The following is a 15,123-nucleotide window of genomic DNA, read 5'->3' on the forward strand; positions in this document are numbered from 1 at the left end:
CCTCTTGGGCCAGGTCTCTTCTTCTCCAGATAGGGAACAGGTAAGATGGCCTTTTCTTGCCTTCCCCCGAGGGCTCCACTGCTGGATGAATCAGGAGCTCCCCACCCCTGCACTACCATTATTACAGATGGTGGAGAGACACAAGTGACACATGTGGCTTCAGAGACATCTGATGTGTGAGGAAGTGGGAAGATCAAAGGTGGCTGAGGCCCAGGGTGGGGGTCCTGGCACCTGCCTCTGATAGCAGGTGTCTGTCACCTCGGGCCCTGGACTGAGCTGGCCCTAGAGGTTGGTGAACCGAGGAAGGAATATCTCCCTTCAAAACCAAAGGTCAACAACAAAAGATGAAGGGAGCCATTCTGGAATGAGACATGCAAATGGCTCTCTTTTGCCCTGGAACACCTGTTCTTGAGAAATTAATATGAGAAAGGTATCAGGGTGGAGGTTTTTAGGTTTAGAAAAAAGTTAGGCAGATAAGACTTGCTAGTGTAAACTTGTTAGTCTATTAACACATTTAGTGACAGGATTTTCAAGACAATGAGATGACTCGGTAGGATACTGTAATAGTGGGTATGTGTTACTATGCATTTATCCCAACCCACAAAATGTTCCATACCAGAGCTGGGGAGAATGCTCAGTGGGTACAGCATGTGCTGTGCATGCATGAGAACCACAGTTTGGATCTCCAGCAACACACAAATGCCAAGTGGATGTGGTATGTCACCTGTAATCCCAATGTGTGGTAGGCAGAGACATGAGATTCCTAGAGCAGGCTCATAGAATGGGCTCTGGAGTAAACTAAGAAACCCTGCCTCCATATAGATCAAGTAAGATGCGTGACATCAACCTTGAGGCTCCATTCACATACATGTACATGTAAAACACATTCAAATAAACAAACAAAAAAATCCAAATGTTTAACACTAAATAGTGAACTACAGACTCCAATGGCAATGATGAAGATTTATCAGCCATATCAAATGCACCACTGTGGTGGCGGTACAGGCGATAGGGGAGGGCAGAGGACCTGTGGGAAAACACTTACCTGCCTCTCCATGAGCCTTACATTTTCTTCTAAACAATCAAACCCAAGCCAGGCATGGTGGTGCATGCCTTCAATCCCAGAACTTGAGAGGCAGAAGCAGGTGGATCTGCCAGGTCTACTTATTGAGTTCCCAGGATAGTCAAGACTACATAGAAAAACCCAGAATAGTCATAATCAAACCCAGAATAAGTAAATAAATGTGTGGGTAGTGTCAATGACATTAACAGCAGTAAAGGTATTCACGCTTTTGGCTAGTCTTGACCTTTCCACAGGCAGTACCAAGGTGGGATTATGAATTGTTGGCTTATTCGGCTTTTTAATATTTCTGGGTTTTCAAATATGAGCAGAAAATAGTTTTTATAAGTGAAGTATTGTTCAATAAAACCAGAGGATAAAAAGGGAGAAAGTTAATCTTTATATCAGATGTAAAATACTTCCCTTGTTTACAAAAAAAAAAAGAAGTATTGGGGTGTTCAGAACCGTTTTAACCAATGTGGTCACTTTGGCCTCATAACCTATGGAAACCAGAGCTGCAAGGTGTCAGCACTTCATCATTAAGTGGATTTAAATAGCCCAAACCCAGAAAGAACAGCATTACCTCCTTATAATGTTATCATACTGGTAAATTGTCACTTAACTATTCACTGGGAAACTGGGTCTGGAAAGGGTCCCTCCTCCTCGTTTCAGACCCAAACATGTTTGTCTCAAACTGTCCTCCTCCTTGTCCAGAGATGGGCTGGCTTCCCTCACCCTGTGATGAGCTCAACAGTCAGGTAAATCACTATATCCCTGAGAATAACTAGGTCGGCCATTTCCAACAGTTCCTATGGTTTGTCCCATGATATTAAAAAGCACTGGAGATGCTGGGAGGTTGTGGCACACACGTGAGGCTGAGGCAGGTGGGTCTCTGTGAGTTCAAGGCCAGCCTGGTCTACAGAGCAAGTTCCAGGAGAGTTAGGGCTACACATAGATAGAAACCGTCTTGTAAAACAATCAAAAAAATACTTGGAGTGGAAATGAGAAGCCAGGAATTCAGTCATGCAATGCTCATCCATGGTGCCCAGCTCACTGCCTCAGTTTCCCCAGCCATTTCTGTTGATATTATCTATTTGCCCCTTGCTCTGTAAGTACTTAGCTCTTCCTGATTGCAATTCCACCTGGGGCTCTCCACTGGGAACCCCAGCTGCTTGTCTTTTGCCAGTTGACTTCTGCTGCGTGTGTCTGGTGTCACCTTCTGTTTGGTCTTTCAGTTTTGGGCTATTTCGTCAAGTCTGCTGGATACTGATTTTATGTTTGCTATCTACCTGCTGTTTTCTCTACCAGCTACTTGCTATTAACTCTTTTGCTTGATATACATAATGAATTTACACATTCAAATGAAAAACATGACTACCATATAGATAATTCTCCAAGCTGTAGAAGACTCCTCATAACAGTCCTTTAAAAGCCCTTAGATATAATGTGCAGCCTCGTGTAGCTTACGGTAATAGGAGCAGGGTTATTGTCAAAACCAAAAGGAAAGGGTGTCTGCATGGACTCTGGAGAGTGTACCCAGCATTTCCCAGCTCTGGCCAAAGACAAAGGAACTCTCAAACTGGTGACTGAATATCTCAACTGAGGCAGCTTGTTCCAGAGACTATCAGACAATGGCAGATAATCTCTTTCACCTCTTTATCTCCCAGCCTCCTTTGGGGTTCTACTGGTGTTTGGAGCCATAGACTAATATTAGCCACTGGGAAGTGAGTGCCATTGAAGAGAGCCATATCTGGGGTGATGAAGCCGTTAGGAGCCTTGTACCCCTTTCTTCTGTCTCAGTGACCTTGGAGGCCATGGATCCCATGTGCCCTAGCTAAGAAAAGCCCACTGGAACAGCCATGGGAGACAACCACCCTAGCCTGCTGCGGACAGTGGGTGGGAAATTAGACCTTTTGTATTAAATTGAGATGTTCAGATTCCAGGGTTTGCCATTGAGGCTGTTGGCATTGATTCTTTGGATCTAAGCATAGAAGATCGATGGCAGAAAATTTTTCTTTTTCATTTTTTTTGTTTTGTTTTGTTTTGTTTCTTGAAATAGGATTTCTCTGCATAGCCCTGGCTGTCCTGGAACTTGCTCTGTAGAGCAAGAGGCTGGCCTCTGCCTCCCATGTGATGTGCTGGGATTAAAAATGTGTTCCACCACTGCCCAGCAGAAATGTCTTTTAATATTCTTTATCCTAAGTCCATACTTATCATATAATCTGATTTCTATTACATCTTCTCTGCTTTCCTCTTCACTTAAGCCTCTTGGAATAACATTCTGCCTCTCATAATACCCAGAGCAGCCATGCAGATAAATGACTCCCCAACACTACCCCCATTAAATTTAATTCTTATGGCAACTTCAGACGGTAACTACGGTTACTAACCACTTATCAGATGAGGAATCTGAGACCCATGGAACAAAAGTAGCCTGAGTCACAGCCAAGGACCAGGTCCTGCTGATGTGGGCTCATCTGGCAGCTGAGGGATCAATTGTCCCTTATACTCTTCGGGAGAGAACCCTGGCTCTCGGCAGAAAAGAAAGGGACTCTGGTCCCTGCTGCTGCCTCCCTAGTTCCAGGGGTTGCCATGCCCCTCGCCTGAGCCCCCTTCTGTCTCACTGTCACAGTCCAGCAACAAGAAACAGGTTTGTCCACTCAAGTGCCTCTGCTCCAATATTCACTTCTTCCTGTGGTCCACCCAGGAGGCTACTGGCCCCTGAAGCATCCAGACATACAGCCTCCTATGGCAGCCTGCCCTCCCTCCCTCCTTGAGGCTCCTCTCTGCCAGAGTGGCCACTGGGCATTCTTTAGTTGTTGTTGCCTCACCAGGGTGCAGCTATCTCCCTACAGCAGATATGCAGGGTTTCTTCATCCCTGTATTCCATGTGTTAACACATGGAATAAGCAAATGTCTTTTCACAGGACAGTCTATCAGCTTGCTTATGCTGGAGGATCTGTAGAGAAGTGAAACTATTGCATTTTGTCATGGCGCTAGATACATGTCATTACGTGTTTGTCCAAATCCATAAAATGCCCAGTGTGAAGAATGAACCATATGTCAGCTATGGGCTCTAAACCATTGAGCAGATGTTTTGCTGGCCCCAAGAATTTACTCCTAAGGCTAGCTATTGGAAATACAGTTGTATTATTCTAGTGCTGTTTAATCTTCATTGTCAGTTTGAAAAGATATATAATCACCATGGAAACATATCACTGTGTGTCTTTGAGAACATTTCCAGAAAGGTTTGACTGAAGGTGGAAGAGAACACCAAATGTGAGCAGTGTCATCCCATTGGCTGAGGTTCTGCCCTGTATAAAGGGATAAAAGAACTAAATGCCAACATCCCTCCTTCTCACTTCTCTCTGCTCCCTGACTACAGATGCAATGTGACCACCCACATTCTACCATCACACCTTGCTTGCCATGGCAGTGGCCTGTGTCTCTTCTTCCCTTCCTTCTTCCTCCTCCCCTTTTTTCTTCTTCCCTTCTTCCCTCTTCTTTGTCCCATCTTCCCTCCTTTTCTTCAGTTGCTTCTTACAAGGAATGTGGTCACAGCAATCAGAAAAGTATTTAATACAATCTCTAATGAGATGATCTCTTCCAAGTATGGATTCCTGTGAATTGTTTTCCAGGTTCCTAAGCAGTGTTCATAAGTCAAGCTTTTGAACCAAAGAGATGGCAGGCTTCTGCTTAAGATGTCTTGACTCAATATGCCAGGAATTGCACATGGTCTCCTCTTTCTGTCTCATTCCAGCTAACATCAGAGGTATTGTTGTGCCTCATTTATAGACAAAGAAATGAAGCTCGTGTGCACTAAGAGTATTTCTCAAGATCACCAATTAATTGAAGAAACAGAATTCAAAATTCCTAACTCTGCTCTTGAAATCTATTCTCCCCCTGTGTAGTGATTTGAAAGAAAATTTCCCCCCAAAGGAAGTGGCACTATTAGGAGGTGTGGTCTTGTTGGAAGAAGTGTGTCACTATGAGAGTGGGCTTTGAGGTCTCTTTTGCTCAAGCTTCCCTCAGTGTGACAATTAATCAACTTCCTGTTGCCTGCAAGATGTAGGACTCTCAGCTCCAGCACCACAGCTGCCTACTCATGGCCATGCTCCCCACCATGATGATAATGTACTAAACCTCTGAACTACAAGCCAGCCACCCCAAATAAATGTTTCCCTTATGAGTTGCTATGGTTGTGATGTCTCTTCACAGCCATAAAAACCCTAAGACATCCTGGACCTACAGGGACCTTGTTCAGATGCCACACGGGAGCCTCCACTGAATGAGCACCATTGGTACTTGCAATTCTGTTCCATCTGACAATGATTCTTGCAGCCTAGAGACTGAGCTGATACCTCTGAACACACAATGTTCTGTAAACAAATTGACATGTGTCATTGGGATGCTCATCTACTTAAGGGCGTGCACATGCACACACACACACACATTCACACATGAATGTATATGTGCCCATCCTTGACCCAGTGCAATCTTTGTTAAGGACTACAAAGACCTGGGTCAATTCTTCAAAGAGGAATCTGCCTTTGGGGTTTTTAATCAGAAAACATATCAAGTCTTAAGCTTTTGAGAACTTGAGAACTGGCTTTCTGGTACCTCTTGATCAGTTTTTTAAGTCTAGCCCCCAGACACTTGACTCCTTCTCCTGATAGTCTGTACATTGCTAAACATTGTACCCACCCCTGCTGCCAGCTGAAGAAAGTAGGGCTCAGAAGACACCTGTGAGGTATGAACAAGTGAAAGATGGGTATCTGTGCAGGTGGTGCTGGGGTCCATGCAGGTTGGTGGGGGCCCAGCGTCTGCAGGATCTAATTCATGCAGATCAAACCATACTTAGATTCTCTGTAATGGAGGAATCTCAGGTGCCAGAGGTTCCCATTCAGTGACCACTCCACATACAGAAGCAACATGGCCTGCGATGAGGGCTTCATCAGGAAAGAGGCAATATGACCTTACATGGGTTTTATAAGTTTATTAGTGGAACACAGGAACAAAGAGCTGGGATCTAAATAAGGTCCAGACTGGATGGGAACTCCCAGCCCCAAAAGCAGAGAGCATACCAGATGCAACTATGGACAGGAGTTTGCTCCAGGCTGGGCTGGTTCTTGCAGGACTGTCTGTCCATCAGCACACTTCAAGTCTCATATTCCCAGATTGTACTGGGAATCGGGCAGATCAGGGTCAGCCTAGAGGGAACCTTCGTCTGCAAGGGGACATGCAGGCAGAGGGATCAGGTGCTCATGAAGGTATGGAAGACTAAGAGAAGTGGTTCCTTTATACTGGGGCAGAAGGATGCATGAATAGCTTCCTAGAATCCTGGCGCTAGTAAATAAAGACTAAGAAGAGAGGCTGGAGAAAAGAGCCATGTTGGTAACAAAAGAAAAGCAAGAACTGAGTGATGGTGAATAGAACCAAAGGATTTCCTGGAAGAAATTCCAGAAAAAAACCAAGGCTGGGCAGATGTGGGGGATGGGCCATCAATTTATCTCATGCTTTTCTTTGTGGGTGAGCCCAAAGTCAAGGTCTTTCCTGAAACATCCTTTAATTCACTTGTACTACCCAGTCTGGCCTTGGTCTCTCCACGGGGACTGCAATTCCCACTACCAGTGACACAGCCCCCAGACAGGAGGCTGTAGCTCCCACCAATGGAGCTGGGCCGGTAGCCATAGGTGCCTGTGCCACTGAATCCAAAATTGGCCCCTGTACCCATGGCCCCGGGTGTGGAGCTGCTGATGACTGCTGCAGAAAGAAAGAAAGAAAGGAAGGAAGGAAGAAAGAAAGAAAGAAAGAAAGAAAGAAAGAAAGAAAGAGGGGGTCAGTGGGCAATTCAAGAAAGAAGTAGCCCTAAGTCCCTTCCAACTTCCAGCCCCCCCCCAACTCAAAAATCTCCCTTCTAACTAGACCCCTCACATGGACCACAAATTTAAGTTTAGTGACACAGACTCAATCCTGAGCAAATCAAGCTTTGAGAAACAACCCAGTTGTCACCAAATCCCTAGTCAGACACCTGCTGTTTCTTGGATGAATAAGAAATAGCAAGGTTCCCCAAGGACAGTGATACTCAAGCATAAGTCAAGTCCTTGCATTTAACCTGAGAAGGCTTGAATTGGGGTGCTCATGCTGCCCCCTCTTAGGAAGAGAGTGACTGAACCCTGGGGGGCCAGTGATAACACTGGTCTGTGCTGCACCACTGCAGAAGTCTCTCCCCGCAGAGGTGGCACTGGGGGTGGGTAGCAGGAGAGGTCGTGCAGCTACAGAGTGTCATCCCAGCACAGGTGGAATTTCTGGGGGAAGTGGTGAGTGTGCAATGCCAGAGTTGTGGAAGGCTAACTCTACTGGTGAAGAAGTAGCTCAGACTGGTGAAGCAGGAGATGGAGTGCAGGATGTTCCACAGGGGCCCTGATGCCAGTCACCAGCTCACTCACTCTGTGCTTGTTGACTGCCTAGAACTATGCCCTCAGAGACATGAAATACTCACAAATGCTCACGGCACTGGTGTGTTCCCCAGACATCCTGCACAGAAAAAACACAGGGAGCCTCCATCACACTTAGGATCCCCAGCTATGTTACCCATTCACTGGACATAGGCCAAAATCACCAGCCAGTCCAGTCCCGTCTCCACCAATCCCACCAGCCAATCAGGTGTTAATGACCTCTGCCTCAAGACTTGAGCCTCCCAGGCCCTTCTTCCCTCCCCTGTCTACCTTCCCACTTCAGAGATATGAGGGCTGTAGTCTTGGGGTTCCCACACTAACACCACTGTCAGGGCCCCTCTTAGCCTTCACCTGTGGAGTTTCTGGGTAGTTGGGGCCTGAGTAAGTAGAGGCATGGAATCCAGACCAGCTAAAGTAGCAATGGATGTTCTGTAGCCTGTCCCCCCAACTGCACTGAACTTTGTGCAACCTACATTGTTATCAATTGAGTATTTTTAACTGACCGCCTTTTATAGGGAAAAAATGCATTTCTCTTAAAAGAAGGTTTTATGTCACGGTGGACAAAACCAAAATTATATATCCAGATAAGAAAAAGAAATGCCACTAAAAAATAAATACAATGAAAATAAATCAAGCTAACTGGAGTAGGAGATCAAGATGGTGCTATCTGCTGAGAGGCTGACCTTAGGACCCGCTGTCCCTCCGTGAACACAAGGTATTTGTAAGGGCCACCAAGGGCTTGAAGCTGGCAATACTAGTTGAAACCCCCTGAAGAGCTGAAGGAAAAGTTAAAGAGCTTTGCTGTCATAGTGCGTGCCTGAAAACTGTTCTGGGACTTGTTTGTGGTTGACCTGAATGAAAAGCATCTCCAGCCCCTCCAGTATCCACAGCCCACAGGCTGGGGAACTGGGTCTGGGGAGAATTGCACAGGTTCTCCCTCAGCGCCCCTGCTGTCACCTGCACTCCTCGCCCTCCAGCAGCTTGCGGTAGGTGGCGATCTCGATGTCCAGTGCCAGCTTGACACTCATCAGCTCTTGGTGTTCCCGCATCATTCGAGCCAGCTCCTCCTTGGCCTGGTGCAGGGCACCTTCCAGCTCATCCAGCTTGGCCCGGGCATCCTTGAGGGCACAGTCCCCTCGCTGCTCGGCATCAGCAATGGCCGTCTCCAGATTGGAACACTGAGGGGAAGGAGGTGGCATCCCCCCTGAGTTCTGAGGTACCCAGATCCTACTTTATTCCCATATGCATGTGCTAATGGGGGTAGGGGATACTACTCTGTCCTGCTACACTTCCTAGAATGTATCTAGCAGTGAGGACTTTCACTTGGCCCCAGGGAAGTGTGTTATTCTCAGTGTTGTAGCTTTGGGGCTCACCCTATGGTAGTTCTAGACTTCAGATGAGGAACAATGTAGGGGAAGAGATGAGGCTCTTCTGAGGAAAGGGTTTCTAGAACAGAGTACAAAGAGAAGGAGACAAGGCAGGAAGCCGGCAGCCCCCTAGCCTTCCCTTGGGGGTATATGTAGGAGGCCCAGTCAGAAGCCCCTGTCACTCACCTGCTTTTTCACACTCTCAATTTCTGATCGCAGTCTCTGGATGAGTCGGCTCAGCTCAGAGATCTCGTTCCTGGTGTGTTTGAGGTCATCCCCATGCCGGCCAGCTGCCAGCTGCAGCTCTTGGAACTGGTAGGCGGGAAGTAACAAAGCATATATATATATATATGACTTCAGAGTTAAGTTTAATCTAGCATGGAAATGGTACCTTTGCTTGGGGCTGCATGGCAGTCCCCAGTATCATAGCCTTCTTTAATCATCTGTCCCTAGAATTATTCATTTGTCTTAAGCCTGGCTGCTCTTCCTGGGGGTTGGAGTTGACTCTTGGAAGTCCCACCTCTTTACACTGCATCTTCGTAAGATGCATCCCAACTACTACTTCTTTGCCTGCAGCCCTTCAAAACAGGATGAAATCAAACTCCTAGCATGGCATCAAGGCACCCATTTCCCCGCCTTCATTTATCTGGTTCCTCCCCTTGAATGACTCTCACATGTTCCCATGCCTCTGAAGGAGTATGAGCTTCCCTGTCCCCCAGAACATTCTAGGCCAGGTCAGAAGACCTTCCCTAATCCTCTGATTGGGTGAAATTCTGTTCCCGTGATCATGGGCTGCAAAAGTCACACAAATTAGACCTCACTGACATGTTTCTGTGCCTTCCTTGGTGGATGGATTTTTTTTCTGAATTCCCAGTATATAGCACAATGTCTCATTAAAGACCTGATGAGTGAATAGCTGACTGACTGAATGAGAAGCCAAGCATCTGTATTTTCCCCCTTCCCCATGCCTCACTAGTGCTCAAGAAAAAGACCTAATAACTGAATAGATGACTGAATGAGGAGCCAATCAGCTGTATTTTCCCACTTCTCCTTCCCCCTGCTAGCTTAACTGAGCGCAGGCTATATGGATTGTCCTGTTGGACATGGAAGGAGGGGGAGCTTAGCATTGAATATCAGCCATGAATCTCTGTCACCTCCTGCCATTTGGGTTGCCCATTGAATAGTCAGCAGAGAGTATCCCACCTCAGAATTCGACTTAAAAATGAAACAAAGCAGGTGTGGTCTTTGGCACTTTAGGATAATGTGTTTGTTGCCTTGCCCCCATCCTTGAATGCTCAGCTCTGATCTGGTTTAGCATCTCAGAAGTGGCAGCACCATTACTCCTTACCTCCTGAGTGCTTTTGGTGAGTTTCCTACACCTGCCGGGCTCACTTATTCATCTTGAAATGGCTTCATAGCACCCAGCCACTGTGGTCAGCACCCAGCCATGGCACCCCTCTGGCTAAGCCCACGGCAAAGTAGAGGTGCCAAAAACCCACACAGCAAATGGTCTATAAGCATACCTGTGAGACTTGTCTGATTCTTCTGCAAAAGACTATGAAGGGGGACAGCCTGTGTTTGAGTGATGGATCGTGACAGCCCATGGGGTTTGAATCACTTGGCCATTCTCAACCCTGACTTATGAGAGTAAATGGGGAAGGAACCAGGGGACCAGGTCACAAGTCTGAGCCTTCATCAAAAAGTCTAGACCTGTGTTGCCCCTTAGGCTCTGAAGGCTAACCCTTTCATAACAGGCTAAACCTCTCCATTTAAGGCTGGGAAGGAGATGGAAAAGGGGAGATAAGGTCTCCCAGGGGTGATTTATCTAGAGAAAGAGCCCAATGAACAGCAAGGAACAATTAGAAAGTTACCATCATGATCAGAGAAACCAGATTACTTAAGAGTCACCTCCCACCCACACCCATCGGGGGAGCTAAGATGTGCAGGATAGCAACGCCCTCCTCATCTTTGGAGGTGGACTTGAATAAAAAAGTGGGGGTTGCCTGATCCCAGATCACACTGAAGAGACCTGTGATTCACTGTAATAACAGAGCTGAGATGCTGACTGTTCACATTTCCCCTCCCCCAAGCGCACTTCAGGGTTCACTGCCCCCCGAAAGTGGGTCCTGCCCAATTCCACCTAGCCCTGCCTTAAGATGCTTCATTTGCAGTTTGTACCCTGAAATGTCTGCCATCGGTCTAAGGGGAGCCCAAGGACAGAGTTATGTCTTCTCTCTTCTTGCTTTCCATAGTGCCAAGATCGGTGTCATGTTCCCAGCTAGTTGGAGGCTGTGGTGAGTCATGAATAGAAAAAAAGGAGACCAAACCAGATCCCAATGCACACACATCAGTAGAAAGGTGTACAGTCAACCCCACCTTGGTCTGGTACACCATCTCAGCCTCGGCTTTGCTCTTCAGGGCAATGTCCTCGTACTGAGCACGGACTTCAGCAATGATGCTGTCCAGATCCAGGTTGCGGTTGTTGTCCATGGACAAGATGACAGATGTGTCACTTATGTGGGACTGCATCTGGGCAATCTCCTACCAGAGAAAAAGAGTGCATAAAATGCCTATTATAACCAAGGAAAGGTGACAAAATGATGGCCCTATCCAAGCAGGATAACCCCCAGGACACCCAAAACAGGCACAAGCAGAATTCCCCAAAGCTATATAACAGAACCAAAGGTTTCAATACCACTTTGAAAAACTTTCCAGTCACTGTGAAAGAAGAAAATCACATGTCTGTCCCAAGAGGAGACAAGAGTAAGAAATGAAGGAAAATGCCCTGCCTAGCTGTCACCCAGCCTTTGAAATACTTTTAAACTGACTGATAAACAGGTACCTTATTATCTATCACAAGTCCTTTCCAAATCCAAAGCTAGAGGTGAGGATGAGCCTTACCCCCTCGTACAGACACTTGAGGAATTTGATCTCTCCATCCAGGGCATCCACCTTGGCCTGCAGCTCCACCTTGCTCATGTACGCTGCATCCACATCCTAAAGAGAATCCAGACAACTCCTACTGACCAGTCTCTCTTATGAACACCAGCCTGTGGCTAACTATCCAAGGAAGAGACTCGAGACCCTAGGGGCAGCAACTTGACTTCAGCCAGGACCCACAGTTGAGCATTTCATCCTCTTCCTCCAACTGAGGGTACAGACACTGTTCCTCTCCACAGTCACTGAGGCAGCCACAGTGACTTGTCTGAGATGAGGTAGAAAGGGGACTTAGCCCTTCCCAGAGACCTGTGCATGACTGAACATAAGCTGGGACTGACTATCCACAGCTGGATTCTTGTCCACTTACACAGCTGTGAAGACTATACTAGACAATTACGAGTGTCCACTATGGATGTAGCTAGTCTCCATCTTGGGGGTTTGTCAGCCCATGCCTCTGGGAAGTGCAGGCTTCATTCCCTCTCTGCTCTTACCCCTGCACCCACCATGGGAGACTTCCTTACCTTCTTAAGCACCACAAATTCATTCTCAGCAGTTGTCCGCTTGTTTATTTCTTCTTCATACCTGCAGGGAAAGCATCAGTGAATAGGGGCTGGGGATGCCAGTGTTTATGCGCCTATCTGTGTGTGTGTGTGTGTGTGTGTGTGTGTGTGTGTGTGTGTGTGTGCGCGCGTGCGTGCACTGAGAAATACAAGATGGCTGAATTGTGGATCCTTAAGCAGGTGTTTTCAGCTGTCCTAACTTGGTAGGGCTGTTTAGCTGAGTTGTCAGTAGGGACCTGAGCTTAGCAGCTGGAGTGTTTGGGTCTAGGTTTCTTCTGATGCCCTGGGAGTGAGTCCATGTTTCCTCCTCCTTTTCAGAACTGAAACCACAAAAACAGGACAATGCCACTCCAACCTCAGATGGTAGTACAGGAAGCTAGAAGCCAGGTCAAGAAAGAGTATGGCTCTAATGTACAGGATCCAATGAGAGGAACTCAATGGGAACTTTACATCTTGCTCTGCTGGGGTTTCCTTGGAACTTGGAAGCCCCTGGGTGAGCTTAGGGCCTGGAGTTCTGTGTTAAACATACACAAGGGCTCTCTAGAAGGGTTAGGAATCAACACATGAAAGAAGAGACTGCCTGAAAGGAAATCCCTGGCAGTGCCCTGCAGGATGAGTATCCTCATCTATCCTGCTTGGTTCTACCCTGAGGCCACAGGTAAAAGTCCCAGGACCTGCTTAGAAAGCCCCGCCCAGGAGTCAGCGAGTCCACACAGAGTCCCACTCACCTCTTCTTGCAGTCCTCCACTGCATCCCGCATGCCCCTCAGCTCCGAGTCCAGCCTCACCCGGTCCCCAGACAGTGCATCCAGTTGCTTCTGCAGGCCGCTGATGTGGGCCTCATACACAGGCTCCAGGTTCTTCCTGCAGTTGTTCAGGTCCAGCTGCTGCAGCAGCTCCCACTTGGTCTCCAGCACCTGGTTCTGCTGCTCCAGAAAGCGCACCTGGAACCCAAAGCCACAGCCGCCTGTTCCCACTCCACAGTCAACAGGGAGAAGGGGATGGGAGACTTTCTTTCCAGAGAAAAAGGGTGGGTTTTGACCTTTGAAGGTCACATAGCACTGAAAGAAAAATGGTACCCAAGAACCTCCCTCTGGGAATCCTCAATCTGGCAGCCAGAAGGCAGCTCTGGAGGCCATGAAGAGCCCAATATGCCTTTATCTCCAACTGGTCACAATGTGGGCTGTTTGTCTCCAGGCCTGCTAGGTCAATATTGATGAGCTATGGGAATGCCTGCCAGCTTCCCACCGGTCAGGACCTGGTGACCTAGTCTGTTTGGCCTGCTCTGTCTCCACATCCATGGCTTCTCCTAGCCTAAATGGTCTGGGATCTTGAGCTCTCCTCTGTGGTTTGCCAGGAAGTTCCCATTGTTCAAGACTCGCCTACCACTTATTCCTTGGTGCTCAGATTTCAGTAAGCATCAATATTCCTAGAGGGCTCATTAAAACACAGACTGCATAGGGTCATGGCACTATCCCCTCCCAAGGCTACTGCTGGTTTCTCCCTTGCCTTCTAAGTCCCACTGGCTCTGCCCCACTCACCCACCTCGCTAGCAAGAGGCCACCACTCTTCCTCCTAGAGAATTCCAAATAAAGACGCCCAGAGCTCGGTACATGCCTTTGTTCCTGTCCCTCAGCTCTGATGCCTAGGCTATTGTCTGCCTCTTCTCTGCTCTTCCCTGAGCTGTGTCTGACTCCTAGGAAGGGTTTCCATCATCCTCTCTCCAGATAGGGGGCCCCCCAAGGGCAATGCAAGCAGAGGAAGAAAGGAGGTATTTAGCTATCAGCTATCCCACCTTGTCGATGAAGGAGGCGAACTTGTTGTTTAGAGCCTTGATCTGCTCCCGCTCCTGTGCACGCACCTTCTGTATCTCCGGGTCCAGCTCCACATTGAGTGGGGCCAGGAGGCTCTTGTTGACAGTAACCTGGTGGATACCACCAGGCAGACACAGGGGTGGGTTTGAAGGCCCCAGAGCCCCGCTGCCAAACATACTGCCCGCAAAGCCACTAGCCCTATTCCGGCCATACCCATACCCCCCTGTGCGCCCGCTGCTGCCAGCCACATTGAAGGAGATGCTTCTGGCACCCCTCGAGCTGTAGAGGCTCCGGCTGCTGAAACCCCCACCGAGCCCTTTGACCCCTGCCCGGTAAGAGGATGAGCTGCTGGATAGCACAGCTGAACAGCCGCTGAAGCCCCTGTTAGCTGCTCCGGCCTTGCAGGTGAATTGGCGGTTCATCATGGAGAAGCCACTGAGTGGGAATGAGACGCACGACCTTCTCGAAGAGACTGTGAGAGTGTTCACCACCTTGTGATCTTGGCCTTCCCCTTTATAGAGCTCAAGAGAACAATTGCCCTAATTGATGGGTTTAGTTTGCCTGGAAGGAAAAAAATCATTTTCTCCTATCAAAATCAGAGACATGGGATAACTTGAAAACTCCCAAAGTGCTGGGCTTGCAAGTCCTCCGCATGTAATTGAGTCTTATCTTATTAGCATGGGGGTAATTAGCTGGGCCACATTATCCCCAGGAAGATCTTGGCTAGGAAGCTTGTCATGATCCCAACTGTACTTCTTCAGAGGGTTGGGGTAGTAGGAGTGCTGAAAGAGACTTCTAATTGACAGTGTGGTCCATGAGAAACCCTCCACCTGTGCCAGCATCAGATCACCTGCTTCAGGGACCCTGACTGACTGCTTTCAAGTGGTTAGAAGTCCCAAGGCCCAGCTTCCCAAGACTGGCAAAG

General features: G+C 47.9%; 1 protein-coding gene across 1 annotated transcript; it reads right to left on the bottom strand.

Annotated features, from left to right (window-relative positions):
• Positions 1–6,484: 6,484 nt before the first annotated feature.
• Positions 6,485–14,670, bottom strand: LOC127226121 (keratin, type II cytoskeletal 73). Its single transcript, XM_051189980.1, has 9 exons — positions 14,180–14,670; positions 13,114–13,328; positions 12,347–12,407; positions 11,787–11,882; positions 11,262–11,426; positions 9,072–9,197; positions 8,476–8,696; positions 7,563–7,597; positions 6,485–6,823 (listed from the first exon to the last, which is right to left on the bottom strand). The coding sequence occupies exons 1-9, from the start codon at positions 14,621–14,623 to the stop codon at positions 6,567–6,569; spliced, it is 1,620 nt and encodes a 539-aa protein (XP_051045937.1). The 5' UTR covers positions 14,624–14,670; the 3' UTR covers positions 6,485–6,566.
• Between the last annotated feature and the right edge of the window lie 453 nt (positions 14,671–15,123).

The sequence above is a fragment of the Phodopus roborovskii genome, unplaced genomic scaffold (assembly GCF_943737965.1).
Source record: "Phodopus roborovskii unplaced genomic scaffold, PHOROB, whole genome shotgun sequence".
Classification (NCBI taxonomy): Eukaryota; Metazoa; Chordata; class Mammalia; order Rodentia; family Cricetidae; genus Phodopus; species Phodopus roborovskii.